The sequence below is a fragment of the Pongo pygmaeus genome, chromosome 3, assembly GCF_028885625.2.
Source record: "Pongo pygmaeus isolate AG05252 chromosome 3, NHGRI_mPonPyg2-v2.0_pri, whole genome shotgun sequence".
Lineage (NCBI taxonomy): Eukaryota > Metazoa > Chordata > Mammalia > Primates > Hominidae > Pongo > Pongo pygmaeus.
Window position 1 is genome coordinate 2,454,309 of NC_072376.2, and position 23,744 is coordinate 2,478,052.

Sequence of the window (23,744 nt, forward strand, 5' to 3'; positions counted from 1 at the left end):
GGCGGAGGCGGCCCAATCCTCGCGCGGGCGCCGCACCCCGCCCTAGGCGCGCTCCCTGCCGGCGGAGCGACCCGCCGCTCCCCTGGGTCCAAGAAACTACAAGTCCCGAAAGGCATGGCGGGGAGGTGGCGCCCAGGGCTCGGCGTCCCGGGCCGCGCCGTGGCGCTGTGCATTGTGGGAGTTGTAGTCCACCCGATGGCGCCGGAGCGTGCAGCCGGTTGCTAGGTGACGACGCCAAACAGCCGCGGCGTCCTGCCTACCGGGAGCTGACGGACGACGACTGCCAACACCTTAGTCCCAGCTGGCCCAGGAAACTGCTGCGGTGGAGGTGGCGGCGGCAGGAGGGCTCGGCTGCCCCGAGCGCCCGCCAGGTACAGGGGCGGGACAGGTGCGGGGCGATGCGCCGCCGACTTTCATGACCTGCCGGCCGGTTCCCTCTCACTCGCTGCTCATCTTGCTTCTCCCAAACACCTCTTCTGTCTTCTTCCCAACTCCCCGATGAAAGTGAACGGTGCCTCTTTTTTTTTTTTTTTAAATCACCACTATCAGCGGTGTGTTCTAAAAAGATACTCTTCCGCCCTCGCTACTCCCCCCAGTGGTGCCCTAATTTGTACCTTAAAACGCTCACCTCAATCTGAGTACCTGCTATATGTCAAGCAGAGAGCTAAAAACCCACACGTGGCCTCACTTAAACTTCCCATTGACAGCGGGAAAAAGAGGCACAACGAGGCCGGCGTGCCCTGGCTGTGGGGGTTGCATCCAGATCACGGCGGATCTGGGTCGGCCTGACCCCACAGCGCTGCACTTTTCCCTGCCGCACCAGCACCACGTCTCTGGCTTGTTGTGAAACGTGCAGATGTAAGACACAGGAGATGGAAGTCATGCCCCCCTCGGTTCAGAATTGAGAAGTATGACCTGTTCCTGCTTGTCCTCACTGGCCAAGGCCAGGTGCTCAGAAAGGTCCGTGGACTCCATGACCACTTTATTCCATCAGACTCAATGTGAGCCTAGGCGCGCTGGCATTTAAGATTTCTCTTAGGTGGGGGTAGGGTCCATGTTCATTTTTGAGTAACTGATTGATTTTCCCTACTCTCCTCTTCCTGCCACGCCGTCGACCCTCTGAAGGGCAAAACCCCTCTGAAGTTTCCCCTTATCTCCAATTCCTTCCCACCTGTTCTTTCTGGAACCTACTCCCATCAGATTTTCACCCAACCACTCCTCTGAAGCTCTTTATCAAAGTAATCCTTGACCTTGATGTTTCAAAATCTGATGATCGGGGTCAGCGCTCATCTCTTCCTTGAACTGTCACCAACAGGTGACCCAGCCGACTGTGCTCTCTCCGTGACACACCATCCTCACTTGGCTGAAACAGATCACACTGTCCACTTCTCCTCCTCGCTCCTGGCCACTCCTGCTTGATCTCCTTGGCTGAGTGCCTCCCCTGCTCACTGACCTCTCAACACTGGAGACCCTGGACTCAGTCCTTGGAAGTTACTCTATCCACTCCCTCCCTGGGGGAATTTCCTACAGTCACGTGGTTTTATAAACAACCATTTTCTCCCAAACTTCTCAAAACCTATATCTCTAGCCTCAACCCTGAAACTCCAGACCTGTTTACCTGTTCTTCACCATTTGGATGCCTAACAGATGCTCTCAAATTTAACGTGTCCCAAACTGCACTCTCAGTCTTCCCCCATAAAACCTGCTGCTCCCAAAGCCGTCATTTCTTCAGCACAGGATCTTGGGGTAGACACTTGATGGGCTTGTCCGCTGAGTGAATGGCTGTTCTCTGTGGGTCTATCCTTGGCTAACTCCAAGGCCTGGATCAGTTGTATCTGCTCAGAGGCTCCCTTCCTATGTTTTATAGTTTGAAGTTGTGCATGGGAGGAAGGCTGAACTTGGGGAAGTGGGGTATCAGTTAGGTTTAGCTGCATGTATTGAAAAATTCCAACATCACAGTGGCCTAAACAAGAATATTACTCATATTTTTATAAAAGAGGTCCATGGAGAGGCAATCATGGTTGGTATGGCAGCCCCAAAGTCCTCAAGGATCAGCTTTTCTAGCTGCCATTCACGTTTCTTCATGATCCAGGATGGCTGCCCACATTCCTGCCATCACCTCCTCAGCCCAGGTACCAGCTGCAAAAGAGAAGATGGATATGCCCCTCTCGTTCAGGGAGACTTTCCAGAAGTCTCACACCTTTCCACTTCTTGAAGGTGGTGGGAGAACTTAGCCACACGACCATGCCCGAGCTGCCAGGGAGGCTGGGCAATGCCATCTTTCAGTTGGTCAGCAGTAGACCCAGCTAAAAATCAGAGTTTTCTTATTTGGGAGGAAAGGCGGAGTGGAGATTGAAAAGCAACTAGCAAAACCTGCCACGTGGGGTTGTGCTTTAAGCACAAGCCATAGGGGCATGACTTGGCAGCAACCCTTAGGAGACTGGCTTTAATCAGGAGAAAAGACTATATTTTAATTAACATACATTTGAGATCTTAGGTAAATGAGTTATCTCCTAGTGGTTGAGAGTGTTGAGCTGTTTTGTGTCTGATGGAATTTAAACCTCCTCATATAATCTCATTTGTGTCTATAAAATATTTCCTAAGGAAAGAGAAGCTTTAGTCTGCCCACCCTTTTTTTTTTTTTTTGAGATGGAGTCTCGCTCTGTCGCCCAGCCTAGAGTGCAGTGGCACGATCTCAGCTCACTGCAACCTCTACCTCCCGGGTTCAAGGACTTCTCTGCCTCAGCCTCCCGAGTAGCTGGGATTACAGGCACCTGCCACCACGCCTGGCTAATTTTTGTATTTTTAGTAGAGATGGGTTTTCACCATGTTGGCTGGTCTAGAACTCCTGATCTCAAGTGATCTGCCCACTTTGGCTTCCCAAAGTGCTGGGATTACAGGCATAAGCCACCGCGCCCAGCCTAGTCCAGCCCACCTTTAAAGTTTCCTTAAATATAAGATAGTCAAGTCCTGATCAATGGAGTTAAAATCAATATGAGAAAAAAATCTTTAAACTTGGGAATTAAATCCCACTTCCCACATAGATGGTACTTCACTATTAAAGCTGAACTTTGGAATGCTCAGGTGGGAGGATCGCTTGAGGCCAGGAGTTCAAGACCAGCCTGGGCAACATAGTAAGACCCCTGTCTCTACGAAAAATAAAATAAAATTAAGCACAAAGTTAGTTGGGCATGGTAGTGCACGCCTAGAGTCCCAGCTACTCCAGAGGCTGAGGCAGGAGGATCACTTGAGCTGCAGTGAGTTATCATCGAGCCACTGCACTCCAGCCTGGGTGACAGAGTGAGTCCCTAAATCAGGAAAAAAATAAAATTAGGCTGAGAATTTGAGAATGAATGAATGCATGAATATAGCTGAGATGCTGAAAGCAGGCGTCAGAATTGGATGAATTTTAGTACCTATTTCCTCCCCAAAGATGTGATTGTTTTGATGAAGTTCCTAGGCTAATTTCAGTGAGATTCAGAATTCAAGCATCTCTTTTCCTTACATTCACCTTCACGTACACCTGCTCTGAGCCAGATTCAGGGGTGCAGAGGCCCCGCCCCAGAGACCTTCAGGCCCGACAGTGAACCAGGGTTCCAGGGGCAGGGCAGGACAATTTGAGTCAGGCTGGACTCCAAAGGGGCTCTTCACCCCCCGTCCCCATCTTCAACTTGATTTGTCCATTTATTCCTTCCAGTTCATTCCTACCAGGTCTGCCCTGGATTGGGGGGTGGGCTTGGCATGGCCCTCTTGCTCCTCCTCGACTTGCATCACCAAAGGGTGCCTAGGATCATCCTTTCTCCAGAATGCTCCAGCTCCAGGACAGGGGGAGACGGCAGGGAAACTGTTCCACCTTGGGAGCAGCTCCCACCACACACGTGCAGACCACCCACTCTCACCGCCTGCACCAGGTGCAGGAAGGGGCCCTTTTCCTGGGTGTATACCCTGTTCCTCCAGGCACAGCTGTATCCAGAGCAGATTCGAAAAGGCTGGGGCAAGGGGACCCCATCCCAGGGCAGCCTGACCCACAACCTGACGTGGAGGCAGGGCAAGAAAACTCACTCTTTAACATTGTTTCTCTAGAAGTAGACTTTTACATTTATTTATTATTTATTTATTTGACAGGCTCTCAATGTGTCACCCAACCTAGAGTGTGGTAGCACAGACATAGCCCAAAGCACCTTCGACCTGCTGGGCTCAAGGGATCCTCCCACCTCAGCCCCCCGAGGAGCTAGGACTACAGGCGTGCCACCACACCTGAGTCATTCTTTAATTTTTTTGTAGAGAAGTCCCCAGTTACTCTGTGGAGTTTTAAAAAACGCCTCAGTGTGGCTGACCCTGGCGAAGATGGGAAGTGGGATTTGTGAGCTGTGAGCTCACTGCATACAGGGAGCCCCCACTGCTCTCAGCAATGCCTGGAGTGAAAGCCACAGGTCCCCCCTCCCCACCGAGCAATGCCCCAGAAAAGTGCTTCCTGCTGCCAGCAGCCTATTGCCCCCTGGCTGTGTTATGGCTGCCTAGATCCACCTACCCACCAGGGTTGGCCACCACGCCCACACCGCACCACACTGCACCGCACCACACCCCTGCCATACTGGTGGCCTGGCCTGCTGGGACCCTCCCGAGGAGAGGGGCTGAATTCAGAGAGAGCAGGGACTTAGGGTGAGCCTGTCACAAGCTTAAGGCCCCGCCCTGAGTGTTCCTGCCTTGGCAGGCTCGAGGGAGGGTGCTCACTGGGCCTCCTGGGCCTTTCTGCTCACAGTTGTCGAAATCCCCACCCCAGAGACTCAGCTAGAGGGGATCAGAGAAGAGTGAAAGGACCCTGAGGCTGGGGTGGGGTGTGGGTGTCTCTTTTCCATGGCCCAGCCTTCCGAGAAGCAAAGGTTTCCCGCAGGGTGGGCTGAGGTGGCAGGTGGCAGGTGGCAGCTCCCCAGGGGCAGGCCATGGAGGGGGTGGGAACCCTCAGAGGGTCTGGGCAGCCTCACCCACAAACCTCTCTCATCTTACCCAGGCAAGACTGGCTGCAGCATCTACAGCTCAGCATCTGTGGATTTGCAGATTTAATGGCTTCTGATCTGGTGTCCTCCAAGCCAGCAGCATCACCGTCTCTTCCCTTGCCCGGAATCATCGGGACCGCACTGGCGGAGGAACACATGGCCAGGCAGCCTTGCTGGTCTCCAGACACGGGGTGGGGGGAGGGTGACCCAGCCAGGGCCCAGGGCAGGCTCCCGGGCAGTGACGGTCCTGGCCGTGCCAGAAGCTCATGCTCGCTTTGTTCTGGGAGGCCTGGTCTCCAGGGCCTGTTTTCAGCACCAGGGCTTCAAGCCAGATTTCCAAATTCCAAGCGGCCTTTCTTCTGGCCTCCTTAGAGAGAGGCTCCTGCTGGCCTCTGTGTCCATGCACAGCCACGCTGGTCCCTAAAGCAGCCCCTAAAAGGACAGCCTGGCGTGCTGGCTCACGCCTGTAATCCCAGCACTTTGGGAGGCTGAGGCGGGCAGATCACCTGAGGTCAGGAGTTCAAGACCAGCCTGGCCAACATAGTGAAATCCTGTCTCTCCTAAAAAAATACAAAAATTAGCCCAGCATGGTGGTGGGTGCCTGTAATCCCAGCTACTCAGGAAACTGAGGCAGGAGAGTCGCTTGAACCTGGGAGATGGAGGTTGCAGTGAGCCAAGAGTGCGCCATTGCAGTCCATCCTGGGCAACAAGAGCAAAACTCCATCTCAAAAAAGAAAAAAAAAAGAACAGCCCATGTCAGGCCTCAGGTGGTGCAGCCAGCAGGGAGGTGGGGACAGAGGCCCTGGGCTGATGCCATCCCTGGCCAGGGCCAGTGTCACAGCCTCTTTCCCTAACTGTGCAGTTAAACCCACTCGCAGAACATGCCAGGTGCTCCTCCTGGAGACACCCCCGGGAGCCCCTGCCCTCCTGCTCTGTCCTTGTCCTGCCAGCCAGTGTCACCTTGGGGCTACCTGCATCGCAGCCTGGAAATTCCCCACGACGACAGTCACTTGGGTTCAGCCCCTGCTTCCCAGGGCACCCCCAGCCGAGACTCCTCTGCATCCCTGACTCTTCCTGCACTGAATGTGTTCGGGGCATCCCTGGCTCTGAAATATCACGACTCATTCCCTGTGCTGAGCTGCCAGGGGGCCCTGTCCGTCCAGAAGCCCGCCTCCTTCAGTTCTAGGGCATTTTCTTGTTATTTCTCTCTCTTGTCTTTCTGGAACTCCTGTTAATTGGGGTTTGGACCTTCAGGAATCGTTCCCTGATTTCCTTAGTGTTTTCCCCTACTTTCTACGGCTTCATCTTTTTCTACGCAGGGAGATTTCCTCAACTTTACCTTCCATCTCCTCTGTTTATGCTTTTAGTTCTGTCATCGTATTTTGGTTTTCACGAGCCCTCTCTTTTTCTCCAGCCATTGCTTGTTCCTTGGGCGCTGTATCTCCTCTTCTCTTGCATGGCAGTGCCTGGTTTCTAGGCTTTTTCCTGCCTTGTGCATCGTTTTCTCCTGGTTCTTTTCTTACGGTTTCTGTGTTTCATGTCAGAGGTTTCTCTGAAGTGTCTGGTGACACCTGGCCTCCCCTTCTCTCTGAGTCGTGGCCAGGGAGAGAGCAGGGGGCAGGTCAATATGGACCCTTTAGCACGGCCAGGATCGGCATCTCACCGAGGACCCTCCAGTGTCAGTGCTGGTTGGGGGGTGTCGTTTGCATTTTTTTAGTCAGTCTCCAGCCTGGAGGGTCCAGGTCTGGGGACTGCTACCTGGGGCTGTTCTAGCTTGTTGCAGGGTAGAGGAGAGGTGCTCCCACTGTCCCCAACTTTGGTGGCCCTGCAAGCCCAGCCTGGCCCAGAGCAGCGGGTCAGTCACGGAGCAAGAGGAGGGTGAGAAGGGCCCCCCGCTGCCCAGCGCTGCCCTACTGTCCTGCGTAGTCCAGCCGGAGCCCAGGCCTACACCACACCCAAGGATGACGGCCTTTGCTAACAGGCCCGCCTCCTCTGAGGATAGTTTAGGGGCCACATGTTGTCCTTAGAGCTGGTTCCCAGGGTCCCAGCCTCCCCCTAGGCAGCTTCTCCAAGGTCCCCTGGGAGGGGCTGTGGGCGAGCCTGTCCCCTGGAACTGCTGCATCTCTCGAGTGTTCAGCACCCCCGTGAGCCCTCCCCAGGGCCCTGTTCCCCCGTCGTCAGGATGGCGGTGTTGACCCCAGGGACCCCAGGCTCCTTGCCCCAACCATGTGTGATGAGGTCACCCTCACCCAGGACCTTCTGCTCCCTGGCAGGGCCTGACGAAGAAACTGTCACCTTCCCGGGCAAAGCTGAGGGACGCTCAGAGGCTGGTTCGAGAGGTGCCTGTGTTCTCTGCCGTGGGCCCCTTGCAGGGGTCACCCCATCCAGGAGGCATGGCTGTGGGGCCTGAGGGGCACTCGGCCGGCTTGGGTCTGTGGTGATGGGAGGACCTGAGGGTGAACTCCCCCAGGCCAGCCTGGGCCCCTGAGCCTCAGAGGCCTGCAGGAGACAGTGCAGGACATGAACCTTGGGGTGCCTGCCAGGGCCCTCACTCACATCCGGCTCTCCCCGCTGCTTCAGGCCCAGAACCCTAGCCAGGGCCCCCAGTCACATCCGGCCTCCCTGCTGCTGCAGGCCCAGCACCCTGGCGGACTTCTGTCGCTGCTGGGGAGGGTCCTGCGGCCACATCCCAGGTGTGGAGGGCGTGACCTGCACGGTTTGTTCTTAGGCTCCTGCCCTAAGAAGATGGCCTACTATGGAAAATGCATTGAAACGGTGATCGAGCAACTCAACAAATTTACACCCAAGAGGGACAACCCTGAGCAGTTCCTGGAGGCTGCGGCCACCTCCCTGCAGGTAGGATCTGCTGGGGGCTCCTGGGAGGCCATGCCAATGGCACCTGTCATGTAGCTGTTCTGGTTAACAGCATCAAATGCCTTCCTAACGACTGCCTTCCTTCCAAATGGGGAGAAGCTGACAGTGTTTTTCCACAGAGGCCTGCTCTTCATATAGGGAGGTGCTCCTGGCACCCAGAATGTGTGTCAGGCCAGCCTCTGGTGAAAGAAGTCTTGGCCAGAACCCGGGATATGACATCCACACTGCAGTTCCATCCTCAGTTAACACAGACAAGAAGGGTCAGCCCTGGAGCGCCCCCATGCCCCACCCCCACTTTGGGGGGCATCTTATCTCGGGAAATGGGTCCTCCATCCCCCAGGCACCCCAGGGCTGTGGCAGTGAGGGTGCGCAAGGCCACAACTTGTGCTGTATTTGTGGTAACTGAGACTTGGGAATCACTGACCGGGTCTCCGACAGAGGCAGGGGCTGGCCTGGGCAGTGAGGCGCCCGGGGAGCCGAGGGCTGCAATTGTCAGTACACACCTCCTTCATCTTCCTACCCACACCTGGAAGAAGTCACAGGCCCACCTGGAGGCTGCCCAACTCCTCAGCTCCTGTCCTCCCTTCCCTGGGTTTTCCTTACAGCTCCATCCTGGTCCTGGCACCCCCTGCAACCTCGGCAGCCCCGCCCCACTCAGGGGCCTCCCTGTCACCCGGTCTCAGCTCCCACCCCCAGGTGCTGATCTCGTATCCACCACCTGTCAGTGGCAGGTGCCTGGGGAACAGGAGCTTGGATTGCAGGGCCCCTGCCTCCAGGAATGTGGGACTTGGGCTCCAATGGATGGGGGCCTCCAGAGGAAGCTGGGCCCACCAGGGGAAATCCTGGGGGGCTGTCACATGGGCCATCACCAGCCCATCATTGCCCAGGAGCAGGAAGAGGGCACTCGCCCCCTGGAAAGAGGGCGCTCATAGCAAGTGTGCTAATTCAGTCCACCTGCCTGTCCTTGCAGGCCACAGCCCTCTGTGCCGCTGTACTCTGGATGAACTTGGTCTGTGTGTGCTGCTTTTCTGCGTGGCCCCTGGGGGCTGCCCTGGCCATGCTCCAGCCCCCGCTCTCACTACCTGCTCAGGTGCACCTGTGCTGTTCCCCCAGGCCACAGTCTGAGCCCACCTTCCCTTGGGGTAGAGTGACAGGTTCATCCTTCATTAGCTACCCCTGGGGCAGCCTCAAGAAAGCCCAGAGGGGAGGTGGTGTGAGTGGGTTACAAAGGCTGCAGGGGTTGGGGCCAAGGCCTCTGCCATAAGAGAAGGCCTGGGGCCCCGACCCATCCCTGCTCCCAGCTTCTGGAAGAGGCGCCTCCTCCGGCTGGGGCCTGGCAGCCAGCAGGGACTGGAGAGGGGTGCAGGGCCTGTGTGCAGAGCTACAGGCCTCCATGGGCACCTCTCCCTCCGCTTCAGCACCCTCCGGCCCCCAGCTCTTTCCCTGAGCCCCTAAGCACTGTGGGGATGTGATGCAAACAGCTCGGGTCCAGGTTCATCCACACTCCTCTTCCCAGCTAAGGCCTCCGCACGACGGGCACACCTCTCATCCCGCCGGCCTGCCCTCGCTACGCCCGTCCAAAACAGACAATAGCGAAGGCCCAGGTCCCCTTGGCCAGAAGCTCGTCCTGGGAGCTGGCGTCACCCACCTGGCTGCCTGGGCCGGCCTGTAGCCCAGCCCCTCTGGCTGGCCCGAGAGCAGCTCCAGCAGTTCCCCCTGTCCCTCCCCTCATTTCCCTTAGGATCTTTCCCATCAGCCACCATGTGCTGCTACGTCTCTCACCTTAAAAACATTTTTTTAAAGTCCTCTGTATTCCCTGCGGCTCCCGCGGTCCTCGTCTTCCATCTAACAGATTCCTCAAAGTCCCTGCCATCAGCGGCAGCTCTTCCTCCATCCTCCCTCACGCCCCTCCCGGCGGACTTCCCCCACCCCTCCACCCACAGCGCCAGTCTGGGTCACCCCTCACCTCCCTGTTGCCAAATCCAGTGGGGCAGCCTCGGCTCCTCTGACCCAGCTGACCCCGCCCCCAGCTCCGGGGCCTTCCGATCAGCTTCGTGGGTACCGCCTGCGCCAGGCCTGCCTCTCACCCGGCAGCCACTCCTTCTCGGGCTCAGGCCTCCCATGTCGGGTGTGCGGGGTGCACGGGCTCAGCGGCTGCTCTCTGCTCTCCTTGCTATACACACTCCTGGTCCCCTCGCCTGCTGACAGCTCCTGCTCCTCCCTCCATCCTTGACCTCTCCCGAGCCTGGACTCACATCTCCTTGGGTGTCCAATGGGCACCTCCCGTGTGACACATCGGTAGGTGAATGAATCCATGTGACCTCCCCCAGAGCTGCTGATCCTGGCATCCCCAGTTCAGCCGGCGGCCGCTCCGTCTCCCCTTGCTCCAGTGGGAACCCTGGCGCCTCCTGGGCACCCCCATTCCTCTAGCCCACATCTGTCCATCATCAGCTCTGCCTTCAACTCTGCCACGCGTGCACTCTGCTCCAGCTGCACTGGTCTCCTAGTGTTTCTGGAACATTCCACGTGCTCCCCGCTGCACTAGCTGTTGCCTCCACCTTGGAAACTTTCCCCCTGACGCTGTCTTGGCCTGCGCAGCCACACAGCACCTTGGCAGGGAAAGGGGGTGTGTTTAACCCTTCCTCAAGCAAAAAGTGGTAAAGTTCATGTCTTTATTTCTTGATAATAACCATTACAAAAAAAAAATGAGTTTGTTACAACAAATAGTTTGGGTTTGGGTTTGTTTTCTATAACCCACAGATTATTAATGGTAGATGAGACTAGTATGTTACCTGGCGAGTCACAACGTGACAATCACAGATGTGCATTTCCACGGGGAGCCTGGCACACCGATCCTACCAGCAAACTGGCAGCGGCAGACACAACGGATATCCAGGGGGCTGCCCAGCACGGATCTGCACAGATGCCCCCATTGGTGGCAAGGAGGCTTGTTCCTCAGAGGCACTGGTTTTTCAGATCCTTTCTTTCTTTCTTTCTTTTTTTTTTTCTGAGACGGAGTCTCGCTCTGTCGCCCAGGCTGGAGTGCAGTGGCGCGATCTCGGCTCACTGCAAGCTCCGCCTCCCGGGTTCATGCCATTCTCCTGCCTCAGCCTCCCCAGTAGCTGGGACTACAGGCGCCCACCACCACGCCCGGCTAATTTTTTGTATTTTTAGTAGAGATGGGGTTTCACCGCGTTAGCCAGGATGGTCTCGATCTCCTGACCTTGTGATCCACCCGCCTCGGCCTCCCAAAGTGCTGGGATTACAGGCATGAGCCACCGCGCCCGGCCTTTTCAGATCCTTTCAAAAGCCCCTCACAAGTCCAAGTGGAATGGTGCGTTGGATCCTGATCCAGTTTGGACAACTCGCTTTCCTCTCCAGCTATCAAGAAATTGTTGCAATTCACTGATTTTGCTAGGCCAAGGCTCAAGACTGCCACTTGCCAGAAAGTTATACAATACATAAACCAAACGGCAGACTCTGGACAGCAGACTGCGGTGAAAGGCAGTGCTTTGGGTTAAATTGTGCCCCCCTCCAAAAAAAAAATACTAAGCCAGGCATGGTGGCACGTACCTAGTCCCAGTTACTAGGATGTCTGGGGAAGGAAGATCCACTTGAGCCCAGGAGTTCGTGTCCAGCTTGGGCAACATAGCAAGATCCCATTTCTCTCTAAAAGAAAAAAAATGAGCCAGGCATGGTGGCTCATGCCTGTAATCTCAACACTTTGGGAGGCTGAGGTAGGAGGATTGCTTGAGGCCAGGAGTTTGAGACCAGCCTAGGCCACATAGTGAGACCTTTTCTCTATAAAAAATGTAAAAATTAGCCAAACATAGTGGCACGTGCTTGTAGTCCCAGCTACTCGGGGGCTGAGGAAGGAGGATTGCTTGAGTCCAGGAGTTGAAGGCTATGATGAGCTATGATTGCACCACTGCACTGCAGCCTGGGCAACAGAGTAAGATCCTGGCTCTTAAAAAAAATGTTGGCCGGGCGTGGTGGCTCATGCCTGTAATCCCAGGACTTTGAGAGGCCGGGGCAGGCAGATCACGAGGTCAGGAGATCGAGACCATCCTGGCTAACACGGTGAAACCCCGTTTCTACTAAAAATACAAAAAAATTAGCCAGGCGTGGTGGCGGGTGCCTGTGGTCCCAGCTACTCAGGAGGCTGAGGTAGGAGAATGGCGTGAACCTGGGAGGCGGAGGTTGCAGTGAGCCGAGATCGCACCACTGCACTCAAGCCTGGGTGACAGAGCAAGACTCTGTCTCAAAAAAAAAAAAAGTTGAAATTCTAACCCCTGGTTACTTATGAATATGACTTTAGAAATACAGTCTGTGCAGATGTAATTAAGTTAAGGATCTAGAGATGAGATCTGTTACCACTGTGGAACTGACTGGCGACCTGTCCCTTTGCATCTTGAGTGCACCCAAGGTCAGGTCCAAGAAGACAGATGTTCTTGCTGTGAGAGTAATTGGCTCTCAGGCTTTCAGTGTGGATTGCCAGTTGGCTCTCCATGGAGATCCACTGCTGCTCTCCTGGGCAGGTAGGGAGCACTTGTTCCCCTAAACCCTCCCCAACCTCATGTGCGGGCAAAAATTATTATCTTTGCCAGTCAAATAGGTGGGAAAAGTCACTTTATGTATTTTTTTTTTTTTTTTTTTTGAGACACTCCCTCACCTAGGCTGCAGTGCAGCTCATGGCCACTTCCACCTCCCAGGGTCAAGCAATTCTTGTGCCTGAGCCTCCCAAGTAGCTGGAATTACAGGCATGAGCCACCGCACCTGGCCAGCTTTGTGTATTTATAATCATCGTTTCTCTTGTTATATTTTCCTAACTTTTGAAGCAATATGTATTTCACTTTGAACCATCTGTTCAGACCTGTGTCTGTTAGGAAACTGTGTTTGGATACAACAAAATCCAGAAAAGCAGTAGCTTTAATCAATTAAAGGTATCTTTGCTCGTATGAGAAGCAGTCTGCAGACAGGCAGTCTAGAGTGGGTTCAGCAGCTCCATGATGCCATGAAGAACTCACTCAGTTCCTCTCCATGCAGCCATCCTTAACATGTACTCTTGCCTCATAGTCACTAAATGGCTGCGTACCTCCAGCATTGCATCTATATCCCAGGTGAGGAGGGGAGAAAGGCAAACAGTATAAGGCATGTGCCAGCTGAATCTACTTTCCTTTTAAGGTGCTTTCTTGGAGGCCACACCTAGCAATCTGTCATTACATTTTATTGATTAAAACTGTCACATGGCTCTATCATCAAGGACAGTTGCAAAATACGGTTTTAGCTGGACATATTACCATGCCCAACGGGACGGCATTCTTTCTGTTAAGTGAGAAGGAGGGGAGAAGGGATGCTTTGCGGCCCTGCAGCCTCCGTTTCCTTTGCCTACTTTTCTAACTGACTTCAGGCTTTGCATTACTGATGAGCAGGTATTGGTGACATGAATCATAAATCCTGTTGTTAATCAGCCTCCTGGCCCTGCACCCCTCCCCCCACCTGCCCCGGCCTGGACCTGGTCTAGCTCTTCCCCAGCCCTGTGAGTCCAGCAGACAAGTGCACTTCTGGAGGTGCTGAGAAACCCCTGCAGCAGTCTCTAGTCATTGTGAATGCTGGACCTTTCGCTATTGAGTGCCTGCTGCTCTCCCTGGTTGGGGACTGAGGAGCCCTGAGCTTGACCAAGGCCCAAGATTTTATCACAAACTCAGAGACCCTTGGGCAGCCACAGGCCGGTCTCAGCGACTGAGGCTGGTTCCCCATTAGGAGCCCACTCCTGCAGCAAGGGCCTCTCCTGCCTCCTCTGGGAGAGAGAACCCACCTGGCCTAGGCCCATCTCTGCTGGCCTGGTCAGAAGGACCTGGTCCAGCGCCCCTGAGGCATGTGTCACCCCTTGCTCCCACCCCCAGGCCCCAGGCCCCTCTCTGTGAATAGGCTGGACGCCACGTGTCCTGGCGGCCGCCAGCCCAGCATCAGTGGCAAGGACCTGGCTGTGAGCCCGGCCCGGCCTGGCGTGGACTGGGATGTCATTTACTGGCTCCTCACTCAGCTCTGCAGCTTCCAGGACCCTCCGGCCCAGCGTGGCCCTGCCCAACCCCCCTTGCCTGGGGCTGATGGCGTAGGGCTCAAGGCTCTGACCTTATTAAAAATGCATGCTCACACTTCCCAAACACAGACGTCATTGATGAAAAGCGGAGGGTGCCTGAGCTGGGGAGGCCAGAGGAGGTTGTCAGCAGCATCCCACAAAGTCATCACCCTCAGCGGCCACGCTGACTCACTGCTCTCGGAAGGGTCTGTCCTGGCTTCTGGGCTCCTCTGACAAGATGTCATCAGTTACACGGTGGGGGGGACCAGTGCGCTTGGTGTGAGTACAGCCTGGCAACTGCAGGAAGCTGAGAGGGAAACTGAGGTGCCAGACTGGCTGTTGAGTACCTCCCGGCAGCTCAGCGGGGGAGCCCTCACCCACCGAGCCCCTTCTCTGTGCCCAGCCTCACTCACAGGATGTCACTGGGTCCCTGTGATCTATGTAGAGGCAGGGCATTCCCTTTCCTCTCTGGCGAGCGCCCAGGTGGCCATCTAGCCAAGAAAGGGACAGTAAACAAGCCATGCCGCGACTGGGACAGGCCATGTCCCACTAGGGTTGGTCAGAAGCACAGTCCTCACAGCCGTGGGGCAAGTATGCCGGGAGGAGGTCGCAGGCAGAGGGAACAGCCAGTTCCCCGATGAGGAAACAGGAGGCCAGTGTGACTGGAACAGAGCCAGGGCGCTGGGGACTCCGAGGGAGCTGGGCACCTCCACGCAGGGCCTCGCTGGCCGCAGTGAGGAAGGACGCCTGACCCGACATCCATCTGAGAAGCCTCGCCCCGACTGCTGGGTCAAAAAGAGACCTGAAGGGGAGCAAGAGGAGAGGCAGGCAGAGCAGCTGGGGTCCCCCAGCCGAAGGAGACCGAGAGACACGCGGGGAGTAAGGAACCGCGTTTACTGCGCCTCGAGGTTGGCGGGGGCAGGCTTGGGCCAAGCCCAGGAGGCTGGTTTCAGATGCATTCATGTGACGTCCGCCCCGGTATCTGGGAAAGGCCCAGCGGCAGCAGGATCGAGGTTTCTGAGTTCAGGGAGCAGGGCCGGCTGGGGTATCCGTTTGGCAATCAGAATGCTGTCAGCCTCGAAGCTGGCTGAGATCACTCAGAAAGTGGGTAATGAACAAACGTCACCATAGGGGAACTGCACCCTGAGCCCCTCCAATATGTGGAGGTTGAGAAGACAAAGAGGCACCTGCAACGGAGCCGTAGAACGAAGGGCTGTCCCCGGGAGAATGTTGCTACCAGCTGGCATTCCAGCAGGAGCCCAAAAGCCAGTCCTGGCACTCCCAAGAGAAAGGGATTTAAATTTAACATGGGGAACCTTGTGCTTAAAGCTGTTGCAAGGGCTGGAGGAACTCATGCTGGGTCAGTCCCGGCTCCCAGCTGGTCAGGGCACTGCAGGGAGCAGCTCCCCACCACATCGGGTGGGACAGGCAGGGGCGAGCAGAAGGCTCTGGGAAGCCCAGCATCTACCACCCCTGGGGAGCTGAGGAAAAGGGGCATCCCCCAACCTTGCCTCTACCATTTATCCCGTAAGTATATATCTTGTTAGCAGAGCCCAGGCTGCACCCAGAACCCCAGAGGCAGAGCTGCTGAAGCCTGTAGTTCTCAGGCCTCCAACCCCTGCACTGCAGGGGCGACGCTAGAAGGGCGTGGGAATGGCCCTATTTGCAGAGCAGTACCCAGATTGTTCTCGTTCACTTGTGTGGAAACTGAGGCCCCACAAGATCATGTGGCTGGTGCAGAATGCCTCAGGTTGGTTCATTACCCTGTTGTTATCTTAGTATAAAAGCAACTGAAGGGCTGGGTGGGGTGGCTCACACCTGTAATCCCAGCACTTTGGGAGGCCGAGGCAGGCAGATCACCTGAGGTCAGGAATTCGAGACCAGCCTGGCCAACATGGTGAAATCCCATCTCTACTAAAAATACAAAAAATTAGCCGGGCATGGGTGGCTGGAGCCTGGAGTCCCAGCTACTTGAGAGGCTGAGGCAGGAAATTGCTTGAACCCAGGAGGTGGAGGTTGCAGTGAGCTGAGATGGCGCCACTGCACTCCAGCCTGGACGACAGAGCGAGACTCCGTCTCAGAAAAAAAAAAAAAAAAAAAGCAACTGAAAAAATCACAAAGGAAAAGATAGATTTGATCTAAAATAAAAGTAAAATTCCTATATGCTCTATATGCCCAAAAATATTTTATACAAAGTTAAAAGGCAAATTAAAAACTTACAACAAATAACTATCACATTTATGGCTATGTTAATAGCCTTAGCATAGAGACCTTATAAAAATGACTAAGAAAAATGTTATCCCAATAAAAAAAGTTTAGCCAATTATATTTAATAATTTACAGTATCATAGAACACATTGTAAGTGAAATTAATTATTAAATAATGATAATTCACAGAAAAATACAAGTGTTCAGAAAACATATGAGGCTGGACACAATGGCTCATGCCTGTAATCCCAACACTTTGGGAGGCCAAGGCAGGAGGATTGCTTGAGCCCAGGAGTTAGAGGCCAGCCTGAGGAACATGGTGAGATCCAGTCTTTACAAAAAATTAAAAAATGAGCCAGGCATGGCGGTGTGCATCTGTAGTCCCAGCTACTCAGGAGGCCGAGGTGGGAAGCAGCTACTCAGGAGGCTGAGGTGGGAAGCAGCTACTCAGGAGGCCGAGGTGGGAAGGCAGCCTGAGAGTGAGCAGTGATTCTGCCACTGCACTCCAGCCTGGACGACAGAGTGAGACCCTGTCTCAAAAACTTCAAAAAAATATATATATATATATATGAAATTTTCACTGCTAATTTAAAAATTCAGACTAAAACAATGAGATTCCTTCTGCTTCGTGAGACAGGGTCCCACTCCATTGCCCCACCTTGAACTCCAGGCATGCACCACCACGCCCGGCTAAGTTTATGCCTGACAGGCTCTTGCAGAGATGTTCCTTGCTCATGCATCATTCATTTTGGTTATTTTTTAATTCATTCATTTGAAAACCTTTAAGAGTTCATTTGAAAATATTATTGTGGTAAAATACACATGACATAAAATGTACCACTGTAGCCATTTTTCAGTGTAGAGTTCTGTGGGGTTAGGCACATTCCCACTGTTGTGCATCCATCACTGCCCTCTATCTGCAGAAGCTTTTCATCTGCGCAAACTGAAGCTCTGTCTGCATTGGACGACTCTCATGCCCGCCGGCCCCTGGTGCTCTCTGCTCTGCCTTGATGCGGCAGCCTGTTCTCATTAGCTGGAACCGCACAGTACTTGTCCCTTGTGTCATTCCTTGCACTGCCTCATCATCTTCGTTTATTTTTGTCTTTGCACTGACCTCACCTAACAAACCCAGGAGAATGTGGGGACCAGTACCTGAGTGGGGAGGCACTGCCAGCTGCTCTGGGGGCCCCACTAAAGGGCCCTTCGCAGCCCTGGGGCCGCTCCACCCCTGCCTTTGCCCAAGTTTCCCACCCCCACCACTGTCCTCTCCTCCCGGCCCAGCCAGGGCCCCCCACCAGCTGTTTCTCTTCCAGGCTCTGAGCCCCCAGAAGCAGAGCTTTGTTTTGGAGGTTCTGTCTGGGTGCCTCGAGTACCGGAAGTTGCTGACCGTCGTAGTGGATGCCTTCTACGTGGAGGATGGCCGACTCTGCCTGCGGGTTGACCACAGCCGCTTCGAGGGTAGGTGCCCGGCTGGTCCCCAGGGCCAGGCCGCAGAGACGGTTCACTCAGGCTCTCTGCGGAAAGGACTGGCGGGCAGGCAGCGGGCGGGCGGGGCCAGCTCCTCGTTCCTGCCCTTGCACTGGAGGCTTCCCGGCTCCTCACCTCACTTGGTCCTTACCAGGCGGACCAGGACCTTGCAGAGGGGAAACTGATGCCCCAGGGCAGACAGACCTGGCTCTGCCACCCCAGTTTAGGGCATCCAGCTCCCAAAGGCAGCCTGGACAACATGAGAGCCTTCCGTAGGCTGACCCCTAGCCACCACTAACCCCAAAGCCTTTGGACAAGATGGACCCTGTGGCTGCCGTCTGGACGGTCCTGTGGGGGATTAAATACAAGAGACTCGCTGCCTGGGCTTCCTGCAGCCTCTGACAGCCGTCTGGTTTCATGGGGCAGGGCGACCATTGCAAGCCAGGTGGCCAGTGCTACTTGGGGGATATCGGGGCAGCCCTGAGACCCTGCACAGGGTCTTGCTGCCCCCGTCCAGGAAGGGAGAGGAGTGGGGTGAGCGCTGTAGGGTACTGGGAAACTGAGCTGAGCAGCGGGTGCCAGTCCTGAGCTAGGCTCCTGTCCCGACCCCTTGCCACCCAGCTGGAGCCTTATGATGCGCAGCGTGTCCAGGCCGCAGGCTAGGGGCCCGTTACAGTTCCTGCCTTGGAGGAAACTCGGGCCCGGGTTTATTCACATTCTAGCCGGCTTGAGGTGATGATTCAGCTGCTCAGAATTGACAAACAAGTCCACAATGATTTCACTTTTACCTGGGGAGCCTTTGCAAATTCTGAGAACTTATCAGATGGGATTATTTGTCAAAGTGCTCTGAAACCACAAATGCATTGCACTCTAAGACAATGTAGTTTGTGTTTGCTTATCATTTTCAGGTGGGCGCCAGAAGGGTGGGGGTTTTCCTGTGGCTGTGTGCCCCGACACGATGGAGGCCTTCGGCTCCGGTCCCGCAATGTCCCTGGTGCCCCTGTGATGTCCCTTAGCCTCTGACAGACCCCCTGTTTTCTAGTGATCTGCTACCTAGCCACATTCCTGCTGGAGGAGCTCGGCTTCCAGCTGTTCCGTAACATCATCAAGTCCCAGCCCGTGGATAAGATGTGCAAGGTGAGCCACCCCTACCTGCCCCCCAGGCCACAAGGCCCACGGGTGAGGTCCATCTGATCCTCGCCCACCTTTCGTAGTTCTGGTTGGTTTTTTGTTTTTTGTTTTTTTTTTGAGACGGAGTCTCGCTCTGTTGCCCAGGCTGCAGTGCAGTGGCGCGATCTCGGCTCACTGCAAACTCTGCCTCCCGGGTTCACGCCATTCTCCTGCCTCAGCCTCCCGAGTAGCTGGGACTACAGGCACCCGCCACCGCGCCCAGCTATTTTTTTGTATTTTTAGTAGAGACGGGGTTTCACCGTGTTATCCAGTGTGGTCTCAATCTCCTGACCTTGTGATCCACCCGCCTCGGCCTCCCAAAGTGCTGGGATTACAGGCGTGAGCCACTGCACCCGGCCTCTGGTTGGTTTTAATGAAAGAAACTCTGGTGGTTTTCTTCTGTATTTCAAAGAAGTAGCAAGCTGGGCATGCTGGCACCCGTCTGTAGTCCCACCTGCTTGGGAGGCTGAAGTGGGAGGATCACTTGAGTCCAGGAGTTTGAGGCTGCAGTGAGCAGTGATTGAACCACTGCACTTGGGCCTGGGTGACAGAGCAAGACCTTGTCTCTAAAAAACAAAGAAACAACAACAAAAAAAAAACCCAATGCACACCGACTAGTGTGGGTGAATGCACTGCTTCTGTCCTGGGGAAATCCGATTCCGCTCCTGGTGGGCCTCTTCTGACTCATAATCAAACCCCAGGCCCAGAACAGCCTCTCCTCCCTGTGCAGCTTCAGGGGTCCAAGGAAATTGGTTCAAGGCCAGTTATGAGGATTGGCACCCCGAGGGGGAGCCTGCAGGAGCCCACGCCCCTGACTACCTGGGGCCACTTGTGTGGGAAGCTGGCACACACAGGCCTCTGGACCGAAATGTCTGGGCCTGGGCCTGGGCCTGCTGCTCACTGCTGGCTGCTGCCGGCTCACACTGACTGCCAGGTTTCCCCGGACGCTCATGGTGTCTGTTCTTGCTCCATTCTTACGGCAACCCAGTGAGGTTGCTGCTACATGGTACTCATACCAGGGTTGCGGAAACTGGGGCACAGAGAGGATAAGTAATCTCCTCAATGTCACACAGCAGCAGGGTAGCGCAGCCAATTCCCAGCCTAGGCTTTAGCCACTGGCTTGCTCCTCCTTACTCTGCGTGGAGGGGACAATTTCCAGCCAAGGACAGCCACTCCCTGGAGAAGTGATTGGGATAGCCCTTGGGCCCAGATCTTCGAGGTCTCTCTTGAAGGAAGCAGCTAGCTCTTCAGGGGGTATTCCAAGCCTGGAGAAGTGATTGGGATAGCCCTTGGGCCCAGATCTTCGAGGTCTCTCTTGAAGGAAGCAGCTAGCTCTTCAGGGGGTATTCCAAGCCTGGAGAAGTGGCAGACCTGGAGTGGCAGAGCCCACCAGGATTGCAGCCCCAGAGACTTGGGACCGGCGGCTCACACAGCACCTCAGCCACCTAACAGGTGAAGGGAGGGAGAGTGCGGCCCCGAGCCAGCACTGTACACATCAATGACACGTTTTCCATCTACATGGAAACGTAAGTAATTCATGATGCATACACATTTGTATAGTTAGCTTAAGCAATGCCTTCATTTTAATGAAAAAGCAGCAAAACTGATGGCATTTTCTGGCAGATACCTGGAGACTGAGTTGGGGCCAGCTTCCCTGGAAACCAGAAGCCAAACCCCAGAAACCAGAAACCAAACCCTGGAAACAAGAGGGCACTGGTGTCTGCTCTTCTATTACTATCTTGACATTGTTTTTTGTTTTTTTTTTTTAAGACGGGGTCTCACTCTGTCGCCCAGGCTGAAGTGCAGTGGGGCAATGTCGGCTCACTGCAACCTCTGCCTCCTGGGTTCAAGTGATTCTCCTGCCTCAGCCTCCCAGTAGCTGGGATTACGGCATGTGCCATCACGCCTGGATAATTTTTGTATTTTAGTAGAGACAGGGTTTCACCATGTTGGCCAGGCTGGTCTCGAACTCCTGACCTCAGGTGATCCACCTGCCTCAGCCTCCCAAAGTATTGGGATTACAGGCATGAGCCACTGCGCCCAGCTTATCTTGACATTCTTAATAATTGCTGAACAGGTGGGGCATGGTGACTCACGCCTGTGATCCCAAAACTTTGGGAGGCCAAAGCTGGAAGTTTGCTTGAGCCCAGGAGATTGAGACCAGCCTGGGCGACAGAGCAAAACCCCACCTCTACAAAAAAAATTTTTTTTTTTTTTGAGATGGAGTCTCGCTCTGTCCTCCAGGCTGGAGTGCAGTGGCGTGATCTCGGCTCACTGCAAGCTCCGCCTCCCGGATTCATGCCATTCTCCTGCCTCAGCCTCCTGAGTAGCTGGGACTACAGGCGCCCGCCACCACACCTGACTAATTTTTTTTGTATTTTCAGTAGAGGCGGGGTTTCACCGTGTTAGCCAGGATGGTCTCCATCTCCTGACCTCGTGATCCACCTGTCTCAGCCTCCCGAAGAGCTGGGATTACAGGCGTGAGCCACCGTGCCTGGCCAAAATTTTTTTTAAATTAGCCTGGCATGGTGGTGCTTACCTGTAATTCCAGCCACTCAAGAGGCTGAAGCAGGAGGATCACTTGAGCCCAGGAGTTTGAGGCTGCAGTGAGCCATGATTGTGCCACTGCACTCCAGCCTGGGTGACAGAGCAAGACCCCCTCCTAAATGATAATAATAATAATAATAACAATAAAATTGTTGAGGCCAGGCGCGATAATCCAGCACTTTGGGAGGCCGAAGTGGGTACACTTGAGGTCAGGAGTTCGAGACCAGCCTGACCAACATGGTGAAACCCCGTCTCTATTAAAAATAGAAAAAAATTAGCCGGTCATGGTGGCACGTGCCTATAATCCCAGCTACTCAGGAGGCTGAGGCAGGAGTATCACTTGAACCTGGGAGGCGGAGGTTGCAGTGAGCTGAGATCGCGCCACTGCACTCCAGCCTGGGCGACAGAGCGAGACTCCGTCTCAAAAAAAAAAAAAAAAAAAAAAATTGTTGAACAAAGATCCATGTTTTATCTTGTCCTGTGTCCCACAGTGGTGGAGGTGGCCCTGGATCAATCTCGGCCCCCAGAGCCCCAAAGCGCCAGCCCAGGACAGAGTGCTCAGAGGCTGCTGCAGGGACTCCCTAGGAATTCGGGGCGCTGGCCGCACAGCATCCTTGGGGACAGGGTGGTGCCCCCAACACTGGTGCCTGCACACTTACCAACTCAGAGAGCCTCTGGAGGCAGGTCCATGGGAACAGCCCACATAAACCCCCAAGGGAACTGCCCAAGAGACTGCCTCCCTCCATCCCACACCCCATGCCCCGCTGAGCCATGCCCATCCCATTGGGGTCCTGCTTCCTGCCTCGGGGCTCCAGGAAGAGGCCAGCCTGGGCCTTGAAGAAAGGGAGCAAGCTACTGGGATGCCACCCTGTGGCCTCTCCAGGGAAGCCCCTGGGCCACACCTTGGGTGCTGTCACCACCATGGTCAGGAGTGGTGGGTGGTGACACGGTGTGGCTCCCAGGAAGTGGCCCTCCTCACTCTGCAGGGAGTGGCCCTGAGACACCTGTGGGGGGCTGATGGCCCCACGGCTCCAGGGAATCAGCCCGTTGGCAGAGGGGGAGTCAGACCCACCGCAAAGCCCCACTCCAACTCCAGCAGGTTCCGGGGGGGGCTGCCCCACCACACCCCAGTGAGGATGGGGGCCTCAATACAGGGCTGTGTCCTGGTGGGAGCAGCCCAGCTGAGACACTGAGTGTGGGGATGGGGTTTGGAGATGGAGGGATTGGGTGGGGGCAGGGACCAGTGCTGAGTCTGACCCAGGGAACTCAGGAAAGCACAAAAGGTCTGCTCCCAAATGGGGGTGGCCAGAAGGAAGGCAAGCAGAGACCCCAGCCTCGGGGCGGGGAAAATGGCCCCCTTGAGGCAGGAAGCAGTAGCAGCGTGGAGCTGAAATGGGAAGAGGTGGGAAAGGGGGTGGAAGAAGCTGCGGAAGGCTCTAGAAGGATCCCTGGTTTCCTCTGCGTGGAGAAGGGCATGGAGGCCCGAGGGGAGGCTGCTGGGGAGGGTGGCCACCCTGGGGAGGCACAGCAGTGACTGCAGGCCCTGCCTGGCCGGCCCACAGAAGCCGCCATCCTGCCCACCATTAACCCCACTCAGCCCATGCCTCCTCGGCCACCTCCCAAGTCAACTCCCTGCCCCCAAGACCACCGTTCAGGATGTGCTTCTGGGGTTGTCACCATGGAGCCCCGGACCCTCGGCTCCCCATCCAGCTGGCTTTCGGGAAGTTGACTGGACAAGGCCCTCCAAGCTGAGGATGTGCTGCCAGCTTCTCAGGCACCCCCCTCCCCACAGCAGCCCACCCAGGGACCCCGGAGGCTGTGCTCCTCCCAGCTGGAAGGGGAGCCAAGGTCCAGGCCTCCAGCACCAGCATCAGAGTTCTGTGGTGACAGTCCCAGAAGCACACCCTGCGCAGTGGCCTTGGGGGCAGGGAGCCACTGGGGATGCTGGGGGCCTTGGTGGTAGGGAGCTCACTGGGGGTGCTGGTGGCCTGGGGGGCAGGGAGCCACTGGGGGTGCTGGGGGCCTTGGGGGCAGGGAGTTTACTGGGGGTGCTGGGGGCTTTGCCTGGTGAGGGGTTGGGCCCAGGGCTCTGGCCCCCTGACAGCCCCCATCCACCCCAGTTCCTCAGGTTCTTCTTCAACCCCCTGCACCTGTGCTCATGGATCAAGGACGAGTGGAGCCTCATCTACGAGCCGGCCCACGTGAAGGAGAACTGGATCGACCCCCTGATGAGGTAGGCTGGATGGGGGGCTCTGGGGGCCCTGAATGGCATCTGCACCCCATTCCAGGTGCCTCCACGGACACAGGAGCTCCACGTTCCCCTTCCTGCTCCCAGAAGCTCTATGAGTGGCAGTAATCACTCCGTGTTGGGATGAGATCTTCGGAGAAGCCCCAAGTCC

General features: G+C 55.5%; 1 protein-coding gene across 7 annotated transcripts in view; it reads left to right on the top strand.

Annotated features, from left to right (window-relative positions):
* Window positions 1-39: 39 nt before the first annotated feature.
* Window positions 40-23,744, top strand: part of CFAP99 (cilia and flagella associated protein 99) — a 46,128-nt gene continuing 22,423 nt past the window's right edge. For 3 of the 7 annotated variants that reach the window (XM_054486579.1, XM_054486581.1, XM_054486577.2), the window contains exons 1-5: window positions 98-371; window positions 7,726-7,853; window positions 17,475-17,619; window positions 18,671-18,765; window positions 23,466-23,578. In XM_054486579.1, the coding sequence (XP_054342554.1) occupies window positions 7,743-7,853; window positions 17,475-17,619; window positions 18,671-18,765; window positions 23,466-23,578 (464 nt within the window). In that variant the 5' untranslated portion in view covers window positions 98-371; window positions 7,726-7,742. Of the gene's footprint in view, window positions 372-6,776; window positions 6,876-7,270; window positions 7,337-7,725; window positions 7,854-17,474; window positions 17,620-18,670; window positions 18,766-23,465; window positions 23,579-23,744 lie in introns of those variants that run through there. The other 4 variants (XM_054486575.1, XM_054486576.2, XM_054486580.2 and 1 more) reach the window with 4 other exon arrangements.